At 44.8% G+C, this 22,214-nt stretch overlaps 1 protein-coding gene across 1 annotated transcript; it reads left to right on the top strand.

Annotated features, from left to right (window-relative positions):
* The first annotated feature begins 17,235 nt into the window (after positions 1-17,235).
* On the top strand, positions 17,236-18,784 carry LOC100283728 (myb-related protein Hv33). The gene is made up of 3 exons (NM_001156627.2): positions 17,236-17,536; positions 17,643-17,772; positions 17,873-18,784. The coding sequence occupies exons 1-3, from the start codon at positions 17,395-17,397 to the stop codon at positions 18,504-18,506; spliced, it is 906 nt and encodes a 301-aa protein (NP_001150099.2). The 5' UTR covers positions 17,236-17,394; the 3' UTR covers positions 18,507-18,784.
* Positions 18,785-22,214: the final 3,430 nt, after the last annotated feature.

Genomic DNA, 22,214 nt, shown 5'->3' with positions numbered 1-22,214 from the left:
TAAATAGCAGTGAATATCACTAAAAAAGATTAGCAGTTGTTGATATATTTGTCTATCATTAAACATTCTATATTGATTCTTTAGGCATCAGTTCAATATATTTGGATCGACGTATTTATATCTCCAATATAATATTAGTTTTACAGTGATATTTTGTCACACATATTTTGTATATTATAATGATGTTTATCGTTTTGTATCTATGTTTGATACTAAATTTTTATTCCCATGACATCGCATAGGCACATACCTATACTACTCTATTAAGAGACTAGCAACAACGTCCACACCCTACCTCATGCTCGCGCACCCACCCCCCTACGATCGCACGTCACCGTGAACCCCACACCCCCTCCCTAGCGTAGGTCTGCGACCGCCGCATCCCCCGTCCTCCTCGACAAATGCCACCACCGCCTTCCTCTTCCTCACCAGTGCCACCCTCATCATCGCCTCCGCCAGGCTCTCCTACACCAACATTGAGCCCCAGTGTGCCAAGGCCACCGACAGGCGACACATGCTCGAGGCCTTCATCAACCACAAGCTCGGAGGAGGAGGGTCCGCCAACGCCTCCTCTCCACAGCATCAAGAGCAGGATCTATCCCGAAGCACCTAGGGTCGTGGCTTCCGGTTCTTGTCCTGATTTGTTGCTTCGATCCACCAGCTCTTCCTCCTCTCACCCACTCATTTTCAGTATAAACTGGAGTAGCACTTTAGTACCAGTGCCTTGCTTTTACTAAAAAATGGGATAAGTTATTGGATACTCCTCTACTATGTGGGCTTGTATTGATATTCCATTTTGATTTTTGTTTGTTTATTTATTTACCAGGTCATTGTGCTTGTTGTATATCTATGTTGCATGTGTTGCTACTCCATTGAACATATAGATGTACTACGGCCACCCCGGGTGGGAGATGAGTCACAACTCGCCCGAGGCCAACCCTGGACCGGAGACGCAACCACGACTCGCCTAAGCCAACCCCGAGTGGGAGATACAGTAACAACTTGCCCGAGGCCAACCTTGGGCGGGAGACGCAGTCACAACTCGTCCGAGGCCAACATCGGACGGGAGATCCAGTCACGACTCGCCCGAGGCCGACCCCGGACGGGAAACGCAGTCACAACTCGCCCGAGGCCGACCCTGGGCGGGTGACGCAGTCACGACTCGCCCGAGGCCAATGGTAGCAGTACATGGAGTTGTTTTACGATATTGATAATGTTTGTCACACAGATTTTACATATCATAGTGATGTTTGTTGCTCAATATCATTTTTACTCCTGTCGCAACGCACAGGCACATGCCATACAAGAGGTTCGCGGAAGCGATTATCATGGCCTCAAAGAAATATAAGATTGCCTACAACAAGAAACGTTCTGGACAGGCAGAGGATATTTTTAAGTGTGAACATACAATTCGAACTGGTGTTCCAATTGACTTAAGAGGGTATTTTCTTCGTACCACCTTCAATTTTTTTTCTATGATAATTATTGTATATAACATAGTTGGCCAAACATTGTTCTACAGGCTTAATACCAGCTACCTCGTTCTACAAGCTATGATCATGTGGGGGGGATGACACACGAATGAAATTTATTAGGGTGAGTGTAGTACGTTCGTTTAATGTTCAAACATACATTTTGGTTACATAATACAAATTTGACGTTTTGTTCTCTGCTGTCTTTGTGTGTAGGATGCAAATATTTTTCGAATGAACTTTGTGATTGATCTGTTAAGTTATGAGGACAATTCGTGTTGATATGTCATCCCTGCAAACATACAACAACGACTTATTGATATCGCTAAAAAGGACTAGATTAGTGTATGGTTGTTGACATATTTGTCTATTATTACAAAATTCTAAATTGACTCTTTAGAAATAATTTGTGTGATATTGATAATGTTTACCACATGGATTTTACATATCATAGTGATATTTTTGTTCCGTTTATATATTTCATACAAATTTTTTACTCCCGTCGCAACGCACGGACATTCACCTTTGTATTCACGTCGCACATCGCCAGAGCTCTAAGTCCATTGGAACCTCGCAATTTGTGTTCCGTGGTATCGCACGGGCACCTACCTAGTATATATATATATAGTCATGTTCTTCCTTATTAGCTGATTAGGACCAAATTAATCGGCGGTTAGGCCTTGTAGGAAAGTAACAAGAACTAACCTGCTAGCTTAGCTAGCTAGGTCCCCCTACCTGAAATCTAATAACAATGCGGGAGAAGAAATCGATCCAAGTACTACATCAGGAGGCTGCTGTGCTGGGACGATCGCCGACGCTAAGCGCGGAGCCTGATAGGTCACCAAACGCCCACACGCCCGTGCTGGCTACATCGATCGATCGGGTGGTCTCCGTGCTACGCTAACCTGCATGCATGCTTTCTCCGACGCACGCTAGCTAGCCAGCCATGCCTCCCCGGCCGGCCGCGCTACATCATTGTCGACGACCACTTAGCTTGCGGTTGCAGGCCTCCTCCTTATTGGCAACTCATCTGTGTGTCATGGCATGCTACTACGTACACTAGCTAGCCATATATTCTGGTGGTGCATGGTTGTCATCATTTGGCACTAGTCTTCAAGTTACACTAACGAGAGGTACTATAATACACTAGTACGTCCCGGCCCTGTACTGAACCGCGCTTAAACAAAGTCGTAGGCTCGTAGCCACAGCATATATGCAGTTCGGCCGTGTGTAGAACAAAAGAGATCAGAAAGAAGAAGAGGCTCTGCATGACAAGATATCAGTTTCTTGCACTCACTGATTAATAAAGAACGAACAGCGGGAAATTGACCTAACAAATTAAAAGGGCTGGCAGGCATACGTACTACACGAGCTCAGCTCCATCATGATTAATGCACATGCATGCTAATAACTTTGCCTCCATCCTGTTTTTTTTTTTGCCTGGCGTGCGTGCGCGCGAGCCAAGCTAAGTGCGGATTCGCCCCTGCATGCATGATGCAGCTTTATTTGTTTGCTGCGTGATCGTCAGGGGCCCTCGCTTTTAGTGCACTACTGAACGCTGAATGATTGCGCGCGACTGATCATCGATCGCCGGCGTCGTCAAGGCAACGATCGATTCGTAGAGCTGAACATCTACTCGTCGTCGTACTACGATTATTATATATATCGTCAGGTGCGCGTGCATGTCACCCCGGAGCTCTTGTTTTGCAGTGATATGGAGCGAGCATCAATCTGGGGCCCGCCCCTCCGGTTAATCGTTCCATCGTCGTCGACCCATCTCGCGCGTTAGGCTTTTCTTGCTGCTGGTATGATGAGACAGAAGAAGCGGCTCTTAGTTACTACCCTGTCTTTCTGCTGGTATATGCTAGCTAGGGCTGACAGGCCACAAATTCAGGTCTAAAGTCTAATCACGTGAATACATATTTTTCATTTGCTCATATTGAAAAATAAATCTTTCAGTTTATTACATTCTTCCAAATACTCCCTCCGTTTCTTTTTATTTGTCGCTGGATAGTGTAAAATTACACTATCCAGCGACAAATAAAAAGAAACGGAGGAAGTATCCTTTTAGTGTCTCTTTTCATGTACTTTAGTTAATATGTTTTCTCAGTAATATTCCGCTGGCGGAGTATTATTTTTTAATAAAAATTGAAAGATCGAGATAGCTGCTGCAGCAGTATTTCAATATGTTTTCTCACCGACAACGGCCGTGGCTCGACCGACGTGGCAACCGGATTCGTTAGTGTCACTGTGTGTGGTGCCGACTGCCGAGCTGGAACGGGTACGTACAGGTGTTGCGTTTTCTTCTAGCTCCCTGACGAGGGAGGCAAAAATCTTGGTCATATCTTCAACTAACCCCAGCGCTTTTCTTCTTCTTCTGTCTTTTCCGTCCCCTGTTGCCGTGGCCCACAAGGGGCGACCTTCCTGCTGCTCTGTTCTGTTCGCTAGGAACTCCGTTGCACCGTGACTGCGAGTCTGTCTCAGTGTCACAACAGGATGAGATGAGAGGATATACGGTTGTTTGGTTAAGTGGCAGGGTTGGGGGCATGACTAGTGCTGAGACATGGGTAAGTTTTTTTAGCTAGCACAAGCATGAATTTAAATCAGAAACTCAAAATATAGTCCAACACAAAGACTATAGTCCTTAATTTTCGGCTTATCGTCCTCTCGCCACGACCCACCACTAGTACACAGAAGCTCTATAGTGGCGGTTCTAAACCTATTTACACTGGCGTTTTTCAGTACCGCCAGTGCTAGGGGTCAGTGGAAATCAGCATTTCCACTGGCGGTTATTTTGGAACCGCCAGTGAAAAGTGCATTTCCACTGGCGGTTTTCTTAACGAACCGCCAGTGAAAAGTGCATTTTCACTGGCGGCTGAATAAAGAAAACCGCCAGTGAAAATGCATTTCCACTGGCGGTTTTATAAAGCAAACCGCCAGTGGAAATGCACTTTTCACTGGCGGTCAAACAATACTGAATTATATATATATTTATTTACACACACAAATATATATATATAGATCTATATTGATATTGAAAGCAACATGAAATTAAATTCTATCATACATTTATATACATCAAAGTATTCTGTTTACAACCATATATGCTTCATGCATTCTATACATCATAAGTTTTCACCTAAGCTCTAATAACTATCTCGGCTAAGAGATAATCTACTAATTTCTGTTAGTATTCTAAACTCTGGCAAAGCTAATGTTCCGGAAGCATCGTGATATTTTCCTTCTGCGGGAATGACCTCTTTCAATATGAATGTGCAGAGGTCCTCGACTATGCCATACAATGCAGCTTCGGTCAAGTTCTCCGGGTTTCCTCGTTGAAATTGTTGTAAAGGAATTTTATAAACATCATCTATTTATACTCAATAATAACACATTTGCATCTTTAATGACATAAATACATACTTGACTATTACTAATAATACCTTGTCAGGGTTCGTGATGTATCGTCCGTTCACTCTCATGAACTCGCACGCATAGAATCCACATAGGACCGATCCTTGTGGTTGCTTGTGGCACTACATAACGGGAGATTGGTTATTTAGTTGCAACATTGTGTATGATATGTATTCATAAAATCACATACTTACCGGCCAGTGATGATGGATGTCTAGTGGCACGAGTTTTTTCGACAGGTCGTACTTTCCACCTCTCATCTTATAGAATCTATAAGCCCTGTGATCTCAAATAGAATCACCATGTTATTCTCAAATTTTAATCGATAAAAGTATGCATGCATAGAAAAGGCTTACAGCTCTAAGATGCTGAGGAATGTTGCATATGTCGAAGGGTCGAAGTTCAAGGAGTCGAGCACCAGCACCTTTCCAACCTTAGGATAAATGAGGAAGCATATCCAGTGGTCCCTGTACGAATCAAATTTGTGATGCATGTGTATTGAAATTATTAATTTTATTTATGCAAAATCACACTTACTTAAAGTTGTACGGGGCCATTATGGCTTCCCTGTCTTGAAATTGAAGCATTGCATGTCCTATGTAGGTGGCGTATCGAGCTTCAAAATCCTTCTTCATATCCTTTATACGCTTCTCAACTTCTTCGTCCGTCTTTCCCCGTATTTCATCGTTGTCTTTCCCGATTCTAAAAGTGTGGCTTTCCTCGGATATAAGTATTGGGTTGAGATACCCAACCCTTTTACTGGCACTAGCATTGGGCTTGGTACCGTAAAGAATCTCCTGCTGATCATGTTGCATTCTGCAAGTCACACGTGCATGTCAGATATTGAAATTTTATACAGCTCACTAATAATAACACACATATGTGGAAGTATGAGCGACACTTACAATGCAAACATCGTTACAAGTTGCACGTCGAGTCTCTGAAGGTTCATCATTAACCACATGTCCTCGAATGTAACAACGACCTTTTGGTCCGAACCAATAAAAGCATGGTCTGGTATATGCACACTGATGGTGTCGATGCCAACCGATGATGCCCGCATGTACCAGTCATGCAACCTTTTAACACCAGCCGGGACCTTTCTTAGTTTCTCAAGAGGTAGCAGAGGTCTGCCCGGCACATATTTTTTAGGCACGTTTTTGTAATCTGCCTTAGTTGGCTTCTTTATCTTTGCGGCCATTGCCTCAGCCTTTTTTGCAGACTCCTCGTGCTTGGCCAAATCAACAGTTTGTGACGTGAGGCTCCATCCAATCCCTTTCAAAAACCGAGCTGTGCCAGCAGTAGTAGCTTTACTCTTCTTTTTCTGATACGGGGACACCAATTTTGGTATAGGAAGTTTAGATTTCTTTGATGGCCTTGGATCCTTTGATGGTTGTGGAGAAGGTGGATCCCTTGATGGTGGCGTAGACAGTGGGTCACCAAGAGGATGGGGAGGAGAAGGTGGTGGAGCCCTGAATGGTGATGCTTGTGGCGGAGACGGTGGGTCAGAAAAAGGATGAGGAGCAGCATGTGAAGTTTGAGGAGGTGATGATGGATGTACAATAGGAACAGCAATTTGAGAAGGCGGAGACGGTTGGGCCTGCGACGCCTGCGACGAATTCGACCAATCAAGCAATTCGACATCCCTTCGAGGCCAAAGGATAAAATTCTTAATAGCTTGTCCAAGTTTCTCGATACCTTCGGGCCCAGGGATGTCTAGCATGTCGTCTTCGGATCCTTGGACGACCGTCGTCACTTCTACTTTGCAATAATCATCTGGAATATCGTTTCCATGGAACTTGCGTCCTGGGATCGCAAGGCCTGTGGCTACTTTCTTTGTACGTTTATTGTTAATACCATATCTTATAACCAGTGTGCACGCCATAGGCCTAGTGATGTCATCAACTGGATAACGGTCCTTATTTCCCGTTGAAGCAACAGAGCTTGGTAATGTCGTACAATCTGTGGAAGCCGGCGGTTGAGCTGCTGGAATTATTTGTATCTGTGGAGTGGTCATCTGTTGAACAGACATCGCACTCGCCAACTGTTGCATCAATTCTGGAGGAGGATTCGATAGCATTTGAGACATCATGGCTTTGAACTCTTTCTTGGCCTCCTCCTTAAAATAATCCGCCATCTCTTCCTTGTATCGATCACGTTTCTTGTACAGACCTTCCCACTGTGGTCCGAATCCTTCCTTCCATCCTTCCTTAGACGAGATTCCTCGTACACGACCAGGATGCTCAGGGTTACCGAGACCAGCCGTTAGGATGTCTCTTTCCCTTTGTGGCTTAAAAGTTCCTTGGCTCTGCTTAGCTGCCATTGTATATATGTTTTTTTGCCACTTCTTCGACAATGGGATCATCAAAAGATACACCGGTCTCGGTTTCCCTTGGTTTTCTAGCACGGAGCCAATTTGCCGCCCTTTCACCAAGTTGCTCGGACAGCGTCGGCAACCCTGCGGCCTTCTTCTCGGCGTCTTCTTGTGTCCATTTAGGAACCTGACGCTTGTAACCACCTGTGCCTAGGTGGTGGCGGTACTTGTTCTTCTTTGATAGTTCCAAATTTGCCTCACTTAGAGATATGAAATCAGGGCTGCTCCTCTGCTCTAGAAATACTGCCCACTGACCTGCTGAGATTTTATATTTTTTGGTCGGGTCCAGACCTTTCTTTGCAAACTTTGTGTTCATCTCAGACCTCCAGTTTCGGAAATTGATTGCAAGCTGCTTCATCGTGTATTCCTTCACGAGTTCTTCTGAACCCCGAGGCAGAACGAACCTCATTAATAGCTTATTCCATATTTGATTCTTGACATCATCTGACACATCTCTCCACTGTCGTATTGTTATGTCAAGATTATCTCTAACTAAAAACCCAAGTGCATTCCGGAACTTAGGTAGTGCCTCTTCTGGAGCTAGGGGCTGACCTTTCGGGCTCACGTCTGAGATTTTGTATGTTTTGTCGGGAAACTTGTTCAGCCCCCTGTCACCTCTTTTTTGATCGCTCTGCTTCCTTTTTCTTGACGTCTCGGTTGTTGTCTTGGTCTGTTCCGGTGCGTCTTGGGTCGGCTCCGGTACGTCTTCGTATCGTGCCACGGCTTCTTCGAGTATCGCACGAAATTCAGACACGACCTCCTATTCATGTAATAAAATGCACAAGAGATCATGCATGTGAAATCAGTAGGGTACACATACGAAGCTAAAGATGCGTACTTTTACCTCAGCTTCTCGTGGATCATAAGTAGGGTCACGTTGCAACTCATCGAGAGCGGCCCTATCTATGCTAGTGGTAGGAAAAGGGTCGCTAGGCGTTTCATATCCTTCACTGCTGGATTGTTCTTGAGCAACACTCTTGTCCATGTGCTCGGGCACTAATCCTTGGTCCTTGATCGGAGAACTCATTGAGCTATATATATACAAATACATAAGCAATAATTAAATACATATTAACACATATTAACGTAAGCAATAATTAAATTCATATTAACAAATAGTATAATTAAATACATCCTCGGGCACTAAACCCTTAACCCTAACCCTAACCCAAAACCCGAACCCTAACCCTAACCCTAACCCTAACCCTAACCCTAAACCCTAACCCTAACCCTAACCCTAACCCTAACCCTAACCCTAAACCCTAACCCTAACCCTAACCCTAACCCTAAACCCTAACCCTAACCCTAACTATAACCCTTAACCCTAACCCTAAACCCTTAACCCTAACCCTAACCCAAAACCCGAACCCTTAACCCAAAACCCGAACCCTTAACCAAAAACCCTAAACCCTTAACCCTAACCCTAACCCTAACCCAAAACCCGAACCCTTAACCCAAAACCCGAACCCTTAACCCTAACCCTAACCCTAACCCTAAACCCTAACCCTAACTATAACCCTTAACCCTAACCCTAACCCTTAACCATAACCCTAACCCTAACCCTAACCCTAAACCCTAACCATATAGTATCGTATAGTCGTATAGTATCGTGTAGGACGGGGAGAGAGTCGCATAGGACGTATAAAGAGGGAGAGAGGGAGAATCGTATGGATATTATCGAGTTACGTATAGAGAGGGAGAGAGGGAGAGTCGTATAGGACGAGGAGAGGGAGAGAGGGAGAGTCGCATAGGACGTATAGAGAGGGAGAGAGGGAGAGTCGTACGGAAATTATCGAGTTCAGATCGAATTCGGATCGGATTGGATACGTATATTATCGAGTTGTGACGGATAAAATTACAATGTATATATTCAACATACATTTGAACACATATGAACACATATATATATTGAACACATATATATATATATTGAACACATACATTTGAACACATATGAACACACATATATATTGAACACATACATTTGAACACATACATTTGAACACATATGAACACATATGAACACATATATATATTGAACACATACATTTGAACACATATGAATAAAAATAAGTATTGTATGAATACTCTCATCTCCTCTCCTCTCTCTCCCTCTCCCTCCTCTCTCTATCTCTCTCCCTCTCCCTCTCCCTATCTCTATCTCTCTCCTCTCCCTCTCCTCTCTCTCTCTCTTACCCTCCTCTCCCTCCCTCTATCTCTCTCCTCTCCCTCTATCTCTCTCCCTCTCTCTATCTCTCTCCTCTCCCTCCTCTCTCTCTCTCACCCTCCTCCCCCTCCCTCTATCTCTCTCCCTCTCCCTCATCTCTCTTCCCTCTCCCTCTCCTTCCTCTCTTCCTCCCTCTCGGCGGCGGCGGCGCGTGCGCCCTCCTCTCTCCTCCCTCTCCCTCTCCCTCCTCTCTCTTCCCTCTCCCTCTCCTTCCTCTCTCTTCCTCCCTCTCGGCGGCGGCGCGTGCCCTAGGGTTTACTAAAACGCGCGCGGCGGCGGCGGCTGCGCCGGCGCGGTAGACGACGGCGGCGGTACGGCAGATTAGGGGAAAGAGAAAGAAACCTGGAGACGGCGGTGCGGGGGCGGGAATGGCGGCGTGGGGACGGGCGCGGGGACGATCGCCGGCGAAACCCTCGGGGTCGAAATCCAGCAGCCTTACGGCGTCGTCTTGAAGTGAACTGGCGCCAGGGACTTGTAAATTTTTCGGCTCCCGCGTGCCACCCTTTATATAGGCGCATTTCTACTGGCGGTTGACAACGAGAACCGCCAGTAGAAATGGCTTCCACAGACTGTAGAAGCCATTTCTACTGGCGGTTGACAACGAGAACCGCCAGTAGAAACTATTTCTACTGGCGGTTGTCATAGAGAACCGCCAGTAGAAATGGCTTCCACAGACTGTAGAAGCCATTTCTACTGGCGGTTCTCTATGACAACCGCCAGTAGAAATAGTATTTTATTATTATTAACATAGTTTTTTATATATTGTTTTACTTCACTTTTTATATATTAAGTATACTTTTATATATTATATTAAGTATACTTTTATATATTATATTAAGTATACTTTTTTTATATATTATATTAAGTATACTTTATATATTGTATTTTATTATTCTCCATCCCCTCTCTCTCTCCACTCTCTCTTCCCTCTCCCTCTCCATCCTCTCTCTCCTCTCCACTCTCTCTTCCCTCTCCCTCTCCATCCTCTATCTCCTCTCCACTCTCTCTCCCCTCTCCCTCTCCATCCTCTCTCTCCATCCCCTCTCTCTCCTCTCTCTCCATCCTCTCTCTCCTCTCCCTCTCCTCTCTCTCCTCTCTCTCTCCCTCTCCTCTCTCTCTATAAAGTCAATAGAAAGTCATGTAAAATTGTAAATGGTAGCCACGAAAATTGAATGAAGACAATTACATGCTTCGGTTTGTCGCTAACAATAATCAATTACATGACAAGTCTTAACAATAATCAATTACATGACAAGTATATAATCTAGGAAGCTATTGTTCTGCCTTGTCCATCGTGGCGTACCCAGGGCAACGAATTGCGTGGGATGCTTCGCTCAACGTTCCTTATCTTGGTTGGATGGTCTATGAAAAGAGATATGTCGTTGAACTGGTTAAAATTCTCTAAATCAGATACACCATCAACTCCTATAGCTTGTTGTTTTCCAGGAAAAACTACATGCTTCGGTTTGTCGGTGCTTTTCTTCTCATTGTTAGAAATGATCTGTTCAGCATAGAAGACCTGTGCAGCACGATTAGCAAGGATCCATGGGTCATCTTTGTAACCTACCTTACTTAGATCAAGAACTCTGACCCCATAGTTGTCTACCGTGACATGTTTGTCTTCAACCCATTGACATCGGAAAACCGAGATCTGAAATGTACCATAGTCTAGTTCCCATATGTCCTCAATAAAGCCAAAATATGTAATAATCTCACCAGTTTCATCATCTATGGCCTCGCATCGAACACCACTGTTTTGTGGCATGCTCTTTTTGTCCTTGGACTTGGTACAAAATGTGAATCCACTAATGTCATAGGTTTGCCATGTTGTGACCTGGCGTGATGGTCCAGATGCCAAGCCCTTGATGGTTTGTTCTTCTATTGTTTCTCCACGTGGAATGTCCTTCACCATTAGCCATGTGTTGAACCGCTGCTTATGTTGCTTCATTACCCAATCATCCGTATGCCCAGGATTTTGCTCGCGAAGCTCATTGATGTGTTGTTGGATAAATGGCTCCATTATCGTTAGCTGATGTAGGATGCTCTGATGTGCCTCAAGTACTATATCGTAATCCGGTGGGATGAAAGATTTCCGTCCCATCCTCCCGCTTCCATACAGTCTACCCTCGTGTCGTGACGGAGGCAGACCTATTGCAACCTGGTCTTTTAGGATACTATTGCAGAATGGACCTCCGGACTCAATGGCCTCTTCGGTACAGTACCCCTCTATCATGGATGCCTCGGGACGAGCACGGGTTGATACATAGCCATTCAGTATTGACATGAAACGCTCATACGTCCACATTTCATGCAAGTACATAGGACCCAATGCCTCTATTTGTGGCACCAAGTGCACCATAATATCAAAGAACGATGGAGGGAAACACATCTCAAACTGTGATATTGTCTCCACTGCGAATTCCTGAAGAGATGCCAACTCATCACAGCCAATTACCTTTTGTGAAATCCTGTTGAAAAAGTAGCACAACCGTGTGATTGCCATCTTTAAAAACAAAGGATTTATAGCCCTGATGGCAATAGGTAGGAATGTAGTCAGCATGACATGGCAATCATGTGAGTTGTAGTTGGTGATTGTCAGGTCTTTCATTGACACAATACTCCGTATGCTAGAGCAGAATCCGGATGGGACTTTCAAATTCTTGAGCCAAACACACATCACATGTTTCTCATCTACATTGAGATTGTAGCTTGCTGCTGGGAGATGGTACTTCCCATTTTCTTGAAGAACGGGATGTAGTTCCTTTTTTATGCCTAAATCTACCAAGTCCATGCGTGAATTGAGCCCTTCTTTTGTTTTGCCCTTTATGTCTAGCAAGGTGCCCATTATGCTTTCAAACACGTTCTTCTGAACGTGCATACCATCGATCGCATGCCGCACATCTAACTCTTTCCAGTAAGGCAAGTACTCGAAGAAAATAGACTTCTTCTTGAATATAGCCCCCGAAGCTGGTTTGACATCCTTCCTTGTTTTTCCGTCTTTTGTCTTCTTCCCGAAAACAAACTTGATATTCCTGACTATTTCAAAAACTCTATGACCTCTATTGTTACCCGATGGAGCAGTAGAATGTAGTTCACCATTATTGTCGAAGTACTTATCCATCTTTCGCATGCGGTACCTGTGTCCTTCCAATAAAAAGCGTCTGTGCCTCATGTAAACTATCTTCCTAGATGCAGCAAGGGATACGTAAGCAGTTCCATCAATGCATACTGTGCAACCAACCTTTCCCTTAAACTGGCCTGATAATGTGAAGAGAGCAGGGTAATCGTTGATCGTAACAAAAAGAATTGCTCTCAGCGTGAATGAACCTTTACGATACTCATCCAACATTTGAACACCTGTTTCCCACAATATTTTCATATCCTCCATTAAGGGCTCCAAAAATACATCCATGTCAACTCCAGGTTGTGTAGGTCTAGAAATAAGGATGGTTAGCAAAATGTACTTCCGTTTCTGCATCAACCATGGAGGAAGGTTGTATATGGTCAGGATCACCGGCCATGTGCTATGCTTGCTGCTCCTCTCAGAAAATGGGTTCATTCCATCAGTACTCAGTGCGAACCTAACATTTCTCGGTTCATCGGCAAAGTCTCGGTGGTTGTCATTGAAATCTTGCCACTGCTTCCCATCGGCTGGATGTCGAAGCTTCCCATCGTTTTTGTGCTCATCAGAAGCATGCCAGCTCATAAGTCTGGCATCCTCAGGATTAGCGAACAAACACCTCAATCGATCGACGACGGGGAGGTACCACATCACCAAAGCAGGAATCTTTTTGAGTGCATAATAGTCTACTTCTTTTTCTTTGCTCGTGGATTTTGAAGTCTTTTTTTGGGCTTTCTTTCGCTTCTTCCCTTTAGACACGGATGCAACACACTCTTCGTCCTCTCGATAGTCTTTATTCGTCTTGTACCTACTTGCACCGCACTTTGGGCAGCTCTCCAAGTCTTTATAATCATCACCTCGATAAAGGATACAGTGATTTCTACAGGCGTGGATCTTCTCCACACCCATAGTGAGCGGACTGATTAGTTTCTTTGCATAGTACGTGTTAGCAGGCACATTGTTCTCCTTTGGAAGCATGTCTGCGATAATACTCAAGAACGCATCGAAGCCAGCATCAGACACACCATATTTAGCTTTTAACATCAACAGCTTTAGCACAGACCGGAGCGTCGTGAACTCTTTGGTACAACCCTTAGACTCGTCGTACAAAGGCTCTTCTGCTGCCTTCTTCAGGGACTCCATACCTTTCATTAAGAACATCGATTGATCTGTATGACGACGCAACATTGCCTCTAGCAACTCTGCATCTTCCTCATCCATAACACTTGGCAGAACATGAGGTCTATCATGTTCATTTACTCCAGCGTAACCATGATCAGTAACATTTTGCACTACATGTTCGCTCTGTGGAAGAGGTTGGTGTGTCTCGTGAACGAACTGAAATCTGTCGTCGATGTTCTCAGGGTTTCCAGTCGTATAAGGCGAAGAGCTACCCTCTCCATGCTTTGTCCAAATTGTGTAATCCTTCATAAATCCTCGGCATACCCGATGAGATATGATTTGTTCTGTGTCATTAAATACAGCAGCATTTTTGCAGTCCATGCATGGACAATATATGTGTTTTGTCTTTGTTCTCCAAGCATGGTTCGTAGCGACATCAATAAACCTATGGACCTCGGATATGTATGATGGATCTAGCCTTGATAAGTTATACATCCAGGATGTCCTCTCCATCACCACCTGTAAAAAAGTAACATAAACACACAAGAACCAACCTTTCTTAGCAACATTCTTCCAAAAAATAAAGATAAACCCCCCCCTTGTATTTTGTGAAATCTGGCCCTCTAATGGAAGTTGGGCTGCGAGCTATAGTTCTTGTCGGGAAGGATGAAGGGGTGAAACCCTATATCCAAAATGTGGCTAAATTTAAGGAAAATGAACAAAAATTGGCAAGAGGAACATAAAACCAAACTTTCCTAGCCATGCTCTTCTCTCTAACACATGGTGAAGGCCTAGTTCCAAAATTGAGCAAAGATGAACAATAATTGGCAATTAAAACATAATTAAACCAACTTTCATAGCAACTAATAAAAACAATCTTAATTACCAAACCTATCTTCTTCTCTCTCTCCACACAACACATGAACCATTCATTAAACAACTTAATATGTCATGGATAAACTGATTTGAGAACTAAACATGAAAAAGGAGAGAGGATAGACAAAATCTAACCATATTAAACAACTTTATTTGAGCGAATAGAGCAAAAATGTGGCTAAAATGTGGCTAAAATTGAGAGAGGATACACTCTCTCTCAAATGGTGAAACCCTAGATCCAAAATGTGGCTAAAATTGAGCAAAAATGAATAAAAATTGACATTAGCAACATAAACCAACCTTTCTTAGCAATCTTCTTCCAAAAAATGAAGATCAAAACCTCTCCCCATGTATTTTGTGAATTCTGGACCTCCAAAATCGCCTCCAATGGAAGTTGGCTGCGAGCATACAGTTCACTGTCGGGGGAAGAAGAGGGGTATTTATAACAGACACTTCACTGGCGGTTGTCTTTAAAAACCGCCAGTGAAAATTGATTTCCACTGGCGGTTGTCTTTAAAAACCGCCAGTGAAAATAGGATGTTTCCACTGGCGGTTAAGTTATGATAACCGCCAGTGGAAATCAATTTTCACTGACGGTTTGTGTTACACAACCGCCAGTGGAAACATCCTATTTCCACTGGCGGTTGTGTTAAGATAACCGCCAGTGGAAATAGGTTTCCACTGGCGGTTTTTAAAGCCGGGCCCACCTGTTTCTTTCACTGACGTTTGATAACGGAAACCGACAGTGAAAAGTTGAACGTGCCGCAGGCTTTGAGCTTATTTGTACTAGTGCACCGCCCATAGGCACGGGTCGTGTTTGGGCCAGCCTAATTCCATGAAGTCTATAATGTTTAATTTTTTTAATTTAGTAAGTTGTGAACTTTATGTAGATGTAATGTTTAGACTTTATGTTGTTCAAATATGTGGTCCGGACGTGGACCGACAGGCTCGATGACGGATCAGCGTGTTTTAGGGGTTGAGCTGAGCCACAATTTCTGCACTTTAGATTGTCACAACACGACCTAAATTTTTTTGGCCTTCTCAACCCAAGCCTATTTGCCCCAAGCACAATGGGCCCGATCTGGCTCAATTCTCAGCACTACTAGGCAGGACTATCCCGAGAAGAATATTCTCAGTTGATGATGTCCCAAATATCCCTCAAAATTGGGCAGCCAAGTCCTTCCATAGAGGACGAGGCTCCTCACATCCCACGCATGCGTATTTATACCTCACATCTCCATAGCATTCCTCAAAGGATGTGATCAATCCATCTCTACTTATCCAACCAAACAAAAAACAACAATCATCCTATCCCTCCAATCAAGCAATAGGGATCATTTCCATTAAGTTGCACGCAATAAATAATTCAACCTAAAAACTTAAGCTTATAAAAGGAGGACAATTCACTTATATTTCAACACCCCCTTATGTCGAATCTTATTTAGGTCTTTGATGTGGAATATGAGCAAACAACAATTATTTTAGTTTAATTGTGTTAGCCAGGATTCGAACTCGTGACATCTAGCTTTGATAACATATTAAGGGGTATTTAGTTTCTAGAGACTAAATTTTAGTCCCTCTATTTTAATCCATTTTAGTCCCTCGGAAACTAAAATAGAGTTTTAGTTGAGTTTTAGTTTCTGTATATGGTAATTTAGTGACTAAAATAGAATAAAATGAAGGGACTAAAAATTAGCCTATAGATACCAAACACCCTTTAAATTATATGCAACAACTAATTCATCCCAAAAGCCTAAACTTATAGAAGGAGAAAGGCAATCCACATATATTATATTTCAACAATTTCATCTCTTAAACCAGAGTTCATCCTATGTCTAATTAGTCTGTTTATAAAAATTAGATTCCCAGTTTCTTAAAAAACAAGAAGCCACCTTCTAGCTAAAATATAAAAACTAATTTCTTAAAAACTGCCTTGCTTCCAAACAGGACCAAAGTTATATACATCAACTAATTCAATCCAAAAACTTAAACTTATAGAAGGAGAAGGACAATTCAGTTACGGGGCGTTTGGATCCCTTTATTTTAATGAAATTGGAATTCACTCAATAAAGTAACTTATTTAGTTTGGAATTTGGCATTTCACCACTTTCCAAAGTTCAGATATAAGACTATATCAAATTCATAGAGTGGATGATAGGAAATGATTTTATACATTATTAGAATTTGTTTCTACTATGTAACTTACATGACACTCTTCGTTCCACTCCTCTATAGTAAAAATGTAGCACATAAATATCTCCGACATCTTGTTAATAATAATATATAAATATATTTTGCATAAAAGTGAATTAGCTTAATTGATATATGCCTAAATTACTATTATTAAAATGGAATTCAATGATGCAAACGGGACGTTATTATATTCCAACAATTTCATCTCTTAAACCAGAGTTCATCTCTTAAACCAGAGTCCCACAACCAAACATATGCTTAAGCTCCAATCCACTGCACTCTCTCTCTCTCTCTGTCTCTCTGCTCGGCTTGCTTCAAACCCACTTGATCGTTGCGTCGTCTCCCGGGGCCCGGGCCGACCCTTAGCCAGCTCCCCGTACGTGCGCAGTTCTCGGCACGCTACCCCATATATCCCCCCAGCCGCTCTCCACAGATAGAGACGCACACGGGCAGTGACACGCGCGCATACCGACGGACTTGGTAGCTGCTCACCAGCTATCCAGATCATTGGCTCATTGCTGCTTCCATTCCATTCCCCCTTCCCTCGGCATCGGCCGCGCCCGCCCGTGTCGGGCGGAGGCGGACGCGCGCGGGAATGGGACGCCACGCGGCCTCCGGCGGCGGCGTGCAGCAGAAGCTGCGCAAGGGCCTCTGGTCGCCCGAGGAAGACGAGAAGCTCTACAACCACATCATTCGCTACGGGGTCGGGTGCTGGAGCTCCGTGCCCAAGCTCGCAGGCATGAACGCACGCACGCGCCTGTAGCTAAGCTTATCTATCCACACATCTTGATGTGCTGCGTCTTCTGTTACCCGCCATTGATTCCGCAAGCGTGCTACGTGCAGGGCTGCAGAGATGCGGCAAGAGCTGCCGGCTTCGGTGGATCAACTACCTACGCCCCGACCTGAAGCGGGGCAGCTTCTCGCAGCAGGAGGAGGACGCGATCGTCGGCCTCCACCAGATCCTGGGGAACAGGTACGTACAATGCGTTCCGGACCAACCAACTGATCTCCTTACCCAGCGCAGTGGGCGGCGGCGCGCGGCGGCATCAATGTATTTCTTTTCGCGGGTGCAGGTGGTCGCAGATCGCGTCGCACTTGCCGGGCCGGACGGACAACGAGATCAAGAACTTCTGGAACAGCTGCCTCAAGAAGAAGCTGCGTCAGCGCGGCATCGACACCAGCACCCACAAGCCCGCGGTCTCCGCCAGCGTGCCGGCGGCATCGGAGCAGCCGGTGTCGCAGGACCGCAAGCCGTTGGCCGCAGCCGCCGCTGATGGCGGCTCCGACATGAAGCACCAGCAGGTGTTCGACCCGTTCCCGCTGACCGACAGCTTCGGCGGCGGCTTCGGCGCCGCACTGTACGGCCACACGGGCGGCAAGCAGGACGCGGCCGCGTTCGTGGACTACAGCAGCGTGCTGGACGTGTCGGAGAACCTGGGCTACGGCGGCGAGAGCTCCAGCAACAGCAGCAACTGGAACTGCGCGCCGGAGGTGCACAACAATGCGCTCGACGGCGACGCGCCGCTGCACTGGGCCTCCGAGAGCAAGGCCACGCCCTTCGCCGGCTACGGCGGCGAGGAGCAATCACTCCTCGGGCACAGGTTCTCGGTGCCCTGCCACGGCCAGCAGGAGCAGAGCCCTCCGCGTTTTGACTTCGACATCGGCCGGGGCGCCGTGGTCGGCGAGTTCAGCCTCGAGTTCTTCTGAAGGTCCAGCTTGGGAATTTCAGCAATCTAGATACCGCGTAGCGCGTATATATATACTGTGTATTAAAGGCATTTCACACGGAACAACAATTGAGAGATCGTGCTTCGTTAATTTCCTCTAGTCGACCTTACTCCTTAACAATGTCTTGCGTTTCTTTTGTTTTTTTATGTTTTATGTATGTCTAAAATAAAGGCATAGACATATATATGTAAACACGGTGTAGTGTAATAGCTATACATTAAGGCCTTGTTTGGATAAAGAGGGATTGGAGTGGATTGAAGAGTATTTTAGGGATTGAAAGTAAAATTAGTTCATATTACACTTCAATACACCTTATACCATCTCAATTCACTTCAATCCAAGATTACCCAAACAAGGCCTAAAGTTTTTGTATGAATACGTTTCTTACTTTATGTATACTCAGTCCACTGACTACTGGCTAGTGACTATGGCTACTGCCAAAAAAACACTATACTAGTTTTGCCGTCAGTGTATTCCTCTTGTGAAGAAGAAAACAGAAGGCTCTCACTGATTGCTCAGGCAGGTCGCCATCGTGTCTTGAGCTTTCCTTGATTTGTGTCTTACGAAAGTAGAGATAGCAATGGGTACCCGCTACCCGAAACCCGATGGGTTTTTGCTCTATTAGGGTATAGGTTTGGGTCGATTTCTCTACTCATGGGTTTGTTAATGGGTTCAAATGGAAACCCAGTGGGTACGTGGGCATGAGTTTGTTCTTCCACTACCCATACCCGCAAACCCATGGGTTTTTAAAACCCGCCTTAAAATCAATATTCATTATAAATATGTCTCATAATATTGTTAATTGAATATGTTATAATTAAAATAAACTTCATGTAACAATTTTTAGGCTAAAATTAGTTATCACTTGTTCCTTTTATGCTAGCTTATTAATGTATTGATTGTCATTTATATGATGAATTATTTTTTATGTTGATGTTAGTGGGTATGGGAAACCCGTTGGGTACCCGAAACCCGCATGGGTATGGGTTTGGGCAAAATTTTATACCCGTCATGGGTATGGGTTTTTTAGTGGGTGTATTTTTTCTTCGCGGGTACGGGTTCGGGCAAGTAATACCCAGCGGGTTTTTACCCATTGCCATCTCTATACGAAAGCAATGAGGAAGAAAGCTACACCGCTGCCTGGAATCAGACATGCCAGTCGGCTCCGATTATTTACTCACGAGGACAACATGCTTTATTTTCTTTTTTCCAGAACAACGATTAATCTTTTGGCACTGTTAGCTTGCAATCTAATTTTCCTCCCAAGCGTCACTTTTGCTAAACGGAGCTAGGACGCACGCCACTGCACCGAACCGAACGAACAATCTACCGTTCAAAAGAAACCAGTCCAATTGAAATTTGGTTCAATTTTTTTTAAAGAGAGGAAATTCTCTAAAAAAGTCAGTTTTTTGGCTTCTTTTTTCTAGGATACCTGAGAATAATCGGACAAATGCATTAGGAACATTTTTGGACAACAATTCCTTAATTGAATTACTTTGTTTATGTGTAATACTAATAATGCTTTTATAGCTGGACAACAATTTCATTGTGGTGTTAATGCTGCGGTTAGTATGTAGCAGTCGAACACACGCTGCCTTTGCGAAAAGGTCCTAATAATGCATTCACCACTCATCACTGCCACGACACTAAACGATGTATTACAATTCAGCCGTGTGTTCGGAGAGAAACAGAGGACGAGTGCAATTAAAGAAAGACGTCAACAACTTTCTCGCAACAACAAACAAAGATAGAAAGACGTGAGGAACCTTTGCTGACCAAAGGGGGCACCTACATTTCTCATGCATGGCAATTGGCAACAAACAGTTCGCGAGACTAGATGGACGACTAGGTGGTCGTTGGTGTAGTCCTATCGTATTCCCATTGTTCGGTTATTTCTATCACATATTGTTGGTGTCTTGACCCGAGGGTCTCACCAACTAGTGAAATGATGCTCCGTGTCTTGACCCAGATAGATGATGCAAGGTGACACAAGTCATTTATTCTAGTCCGGATAAGAGAATGCTCTACTTTTAGCATAGGGAGGATGTGACTTATATTACATGCACCTAAGTGCTTGCAGTAGGGGTACAAGCTGATCGAAGAGGAAAGGATCCCAAGTCCCTGAGGTTGATTGAGTCAAGTGCCAATATCGCAGTGGAGGTGAAACCGTCAAGTGTTCTCCTGCCCCCTTTGAAGTCGTGGACTATCCTATTTATAGTCGTGGACTGCTCTATTTATAGCCTCAAGGAGGGCTGCTAAGAGCACCGGGGTTGGTCGTGTACGATGAGGAGGCAAAGCCGAGCCCCTTAGATGGTATGGCCCAGGGTATGGGGCTTGTACTTGCTGTTGACTTATGCCCGATGGAGACGCTCAATTTCTGCTGAGAGCCGAGGCCAAGGCCATGGGCTCGGTCACGTTCCCTAGCCTACCTGGTTGCACGTGCCGTAGTGGTTGGTGTAGTGCTGAGTATGGTGATGAGGCTATCTTCAGCATATCTCCTATCCTAACGGATTTATGCACTTTGGGACACAACCCGAAAATCCTCTTATATCTTGGGATTTTTTAGTCCAAAAAATTTGGTCCAGTAAAAGAGTAACCCCTTCCATTTCCCTGGCTCCCCACCATGCCTGCGCAATCGTGCATGATGTTGGTCTCCTAGGTGTCGACGGCGACAAGCTAGTGTCGTCTCCGCACTCGTCCTCCTGTCCATACCTCCACGCTCCACTCCACGCCTCCATGGATCCGATGACCTCACTAGTCCCTATGACCAGCATCCTCCAGTCCTCCGCGGATTCGCCACGACACGTCGTTCGTCCCTCGCTGGCGGCGGCTCCGCTCCACGCCTCCACCGCAAAAGTGTCACGTCGACCTCCCCTCTCCGGTCCCTGCCAGCATGGAGTGGCCCGGGCGTCAATGCTTCGGTGCTCCACCATTTCCACCTCCTATTTCAACTCCACTATGTAAACAATGTTGTCTACAGTGCAAAATAGTGCTTTGCACGACCATATGCATGATCTGTTGGCCACAACCTAAGTGCCAAAGCTAGAATGAATTGATTAGGAGTACGCTTGCGTTTTATGTATATGTGTGTATAGATAGATTGATAGATAGACAAATAGAGGGAGAGAGAGATGTATATGTTAGATTACTGTTGTGATAGGTTTTGGTCTAGTCTATGTACATATCTCTATAATATATATAACTACCCAACCCTGTCTAGAGTTATGGTTACCAACATTGTCATTATTTTCAATATGGTATATAGCCAAGATTTTTTTTCTTTACTTCAAATTTCCTAGTGCCACGCGTCAGCACCTCTACTCGCCGCCGGCCATGGATGGTGCTCTCCCTCCCTACCTCTCCTCCCATGTTCCCTCCTCCGTGTGGGTACGCCCCTCCGGCCCGCCGGTGCCACACTGCACACTTTACTGATGTCACCATGGGCATGCATGTGCCCCCTGCTAACCAGTGTGAGCCCCTGTGTCTTCGTGCATCTAGGCGCGGGGAGGGGGTGCCTCCTCCCACTACATCCATGGGCACGACCGCCACTACCATGGGTGTTAGTGTCTTCCCCCTACAAGAACATCTTCCTCGCGTTCGATGTTTCTTATACTGTCTACCTCACCATGTGTCGACTGTCCTCCCCCATCTAACGTTGTTGTGGTCTAGTCTACACTTGTTGCGGCC

This window comes from Zea mays, chromosome 8, assembly GCF_902167145.1.
Source record: "Zea mays cultivar B73 chromosome 8, Zm-B73-REFERENCE-NAM-5.0, whole genome shotgun sequence".
Lineage (NCBI taxonomy): Eukaryota > Viridiplantae > Streptophyta > Magnoliopsida > Poales > Poaceae > Zea > Zea mays.
Note: the sequence above shows the minus strand (reverse complement) of the source record. Positions and strands in the feature narration are given on the sequence as shown.

Excerpts from the sequence above, each read along its gene's own strand:
- LOC100283728 (NM_001156627.2), top strand. The coding sequence starts at position 17,395 with ATGGGACGCCACGCGGCCTCCGGCGGCGGCGTGCAGCAGAAGCTGCGC. Across the intron at positions 17,537-17,642 it reads CTCCGTGCCCAAGCTCGCAG|GGCTGCAGAGATGCGGCAAG; the intron begins GCATGAACGCAC and ends TGCTACGTGCAG. Across the intron at positions 17,773-17,872 it reads CACCAGATCCTGGGGAACAG|GTGGTCGCAGATCGCGTCGC; the intron begins GTACGTACAATG and ends TCGCGGGTGCAG.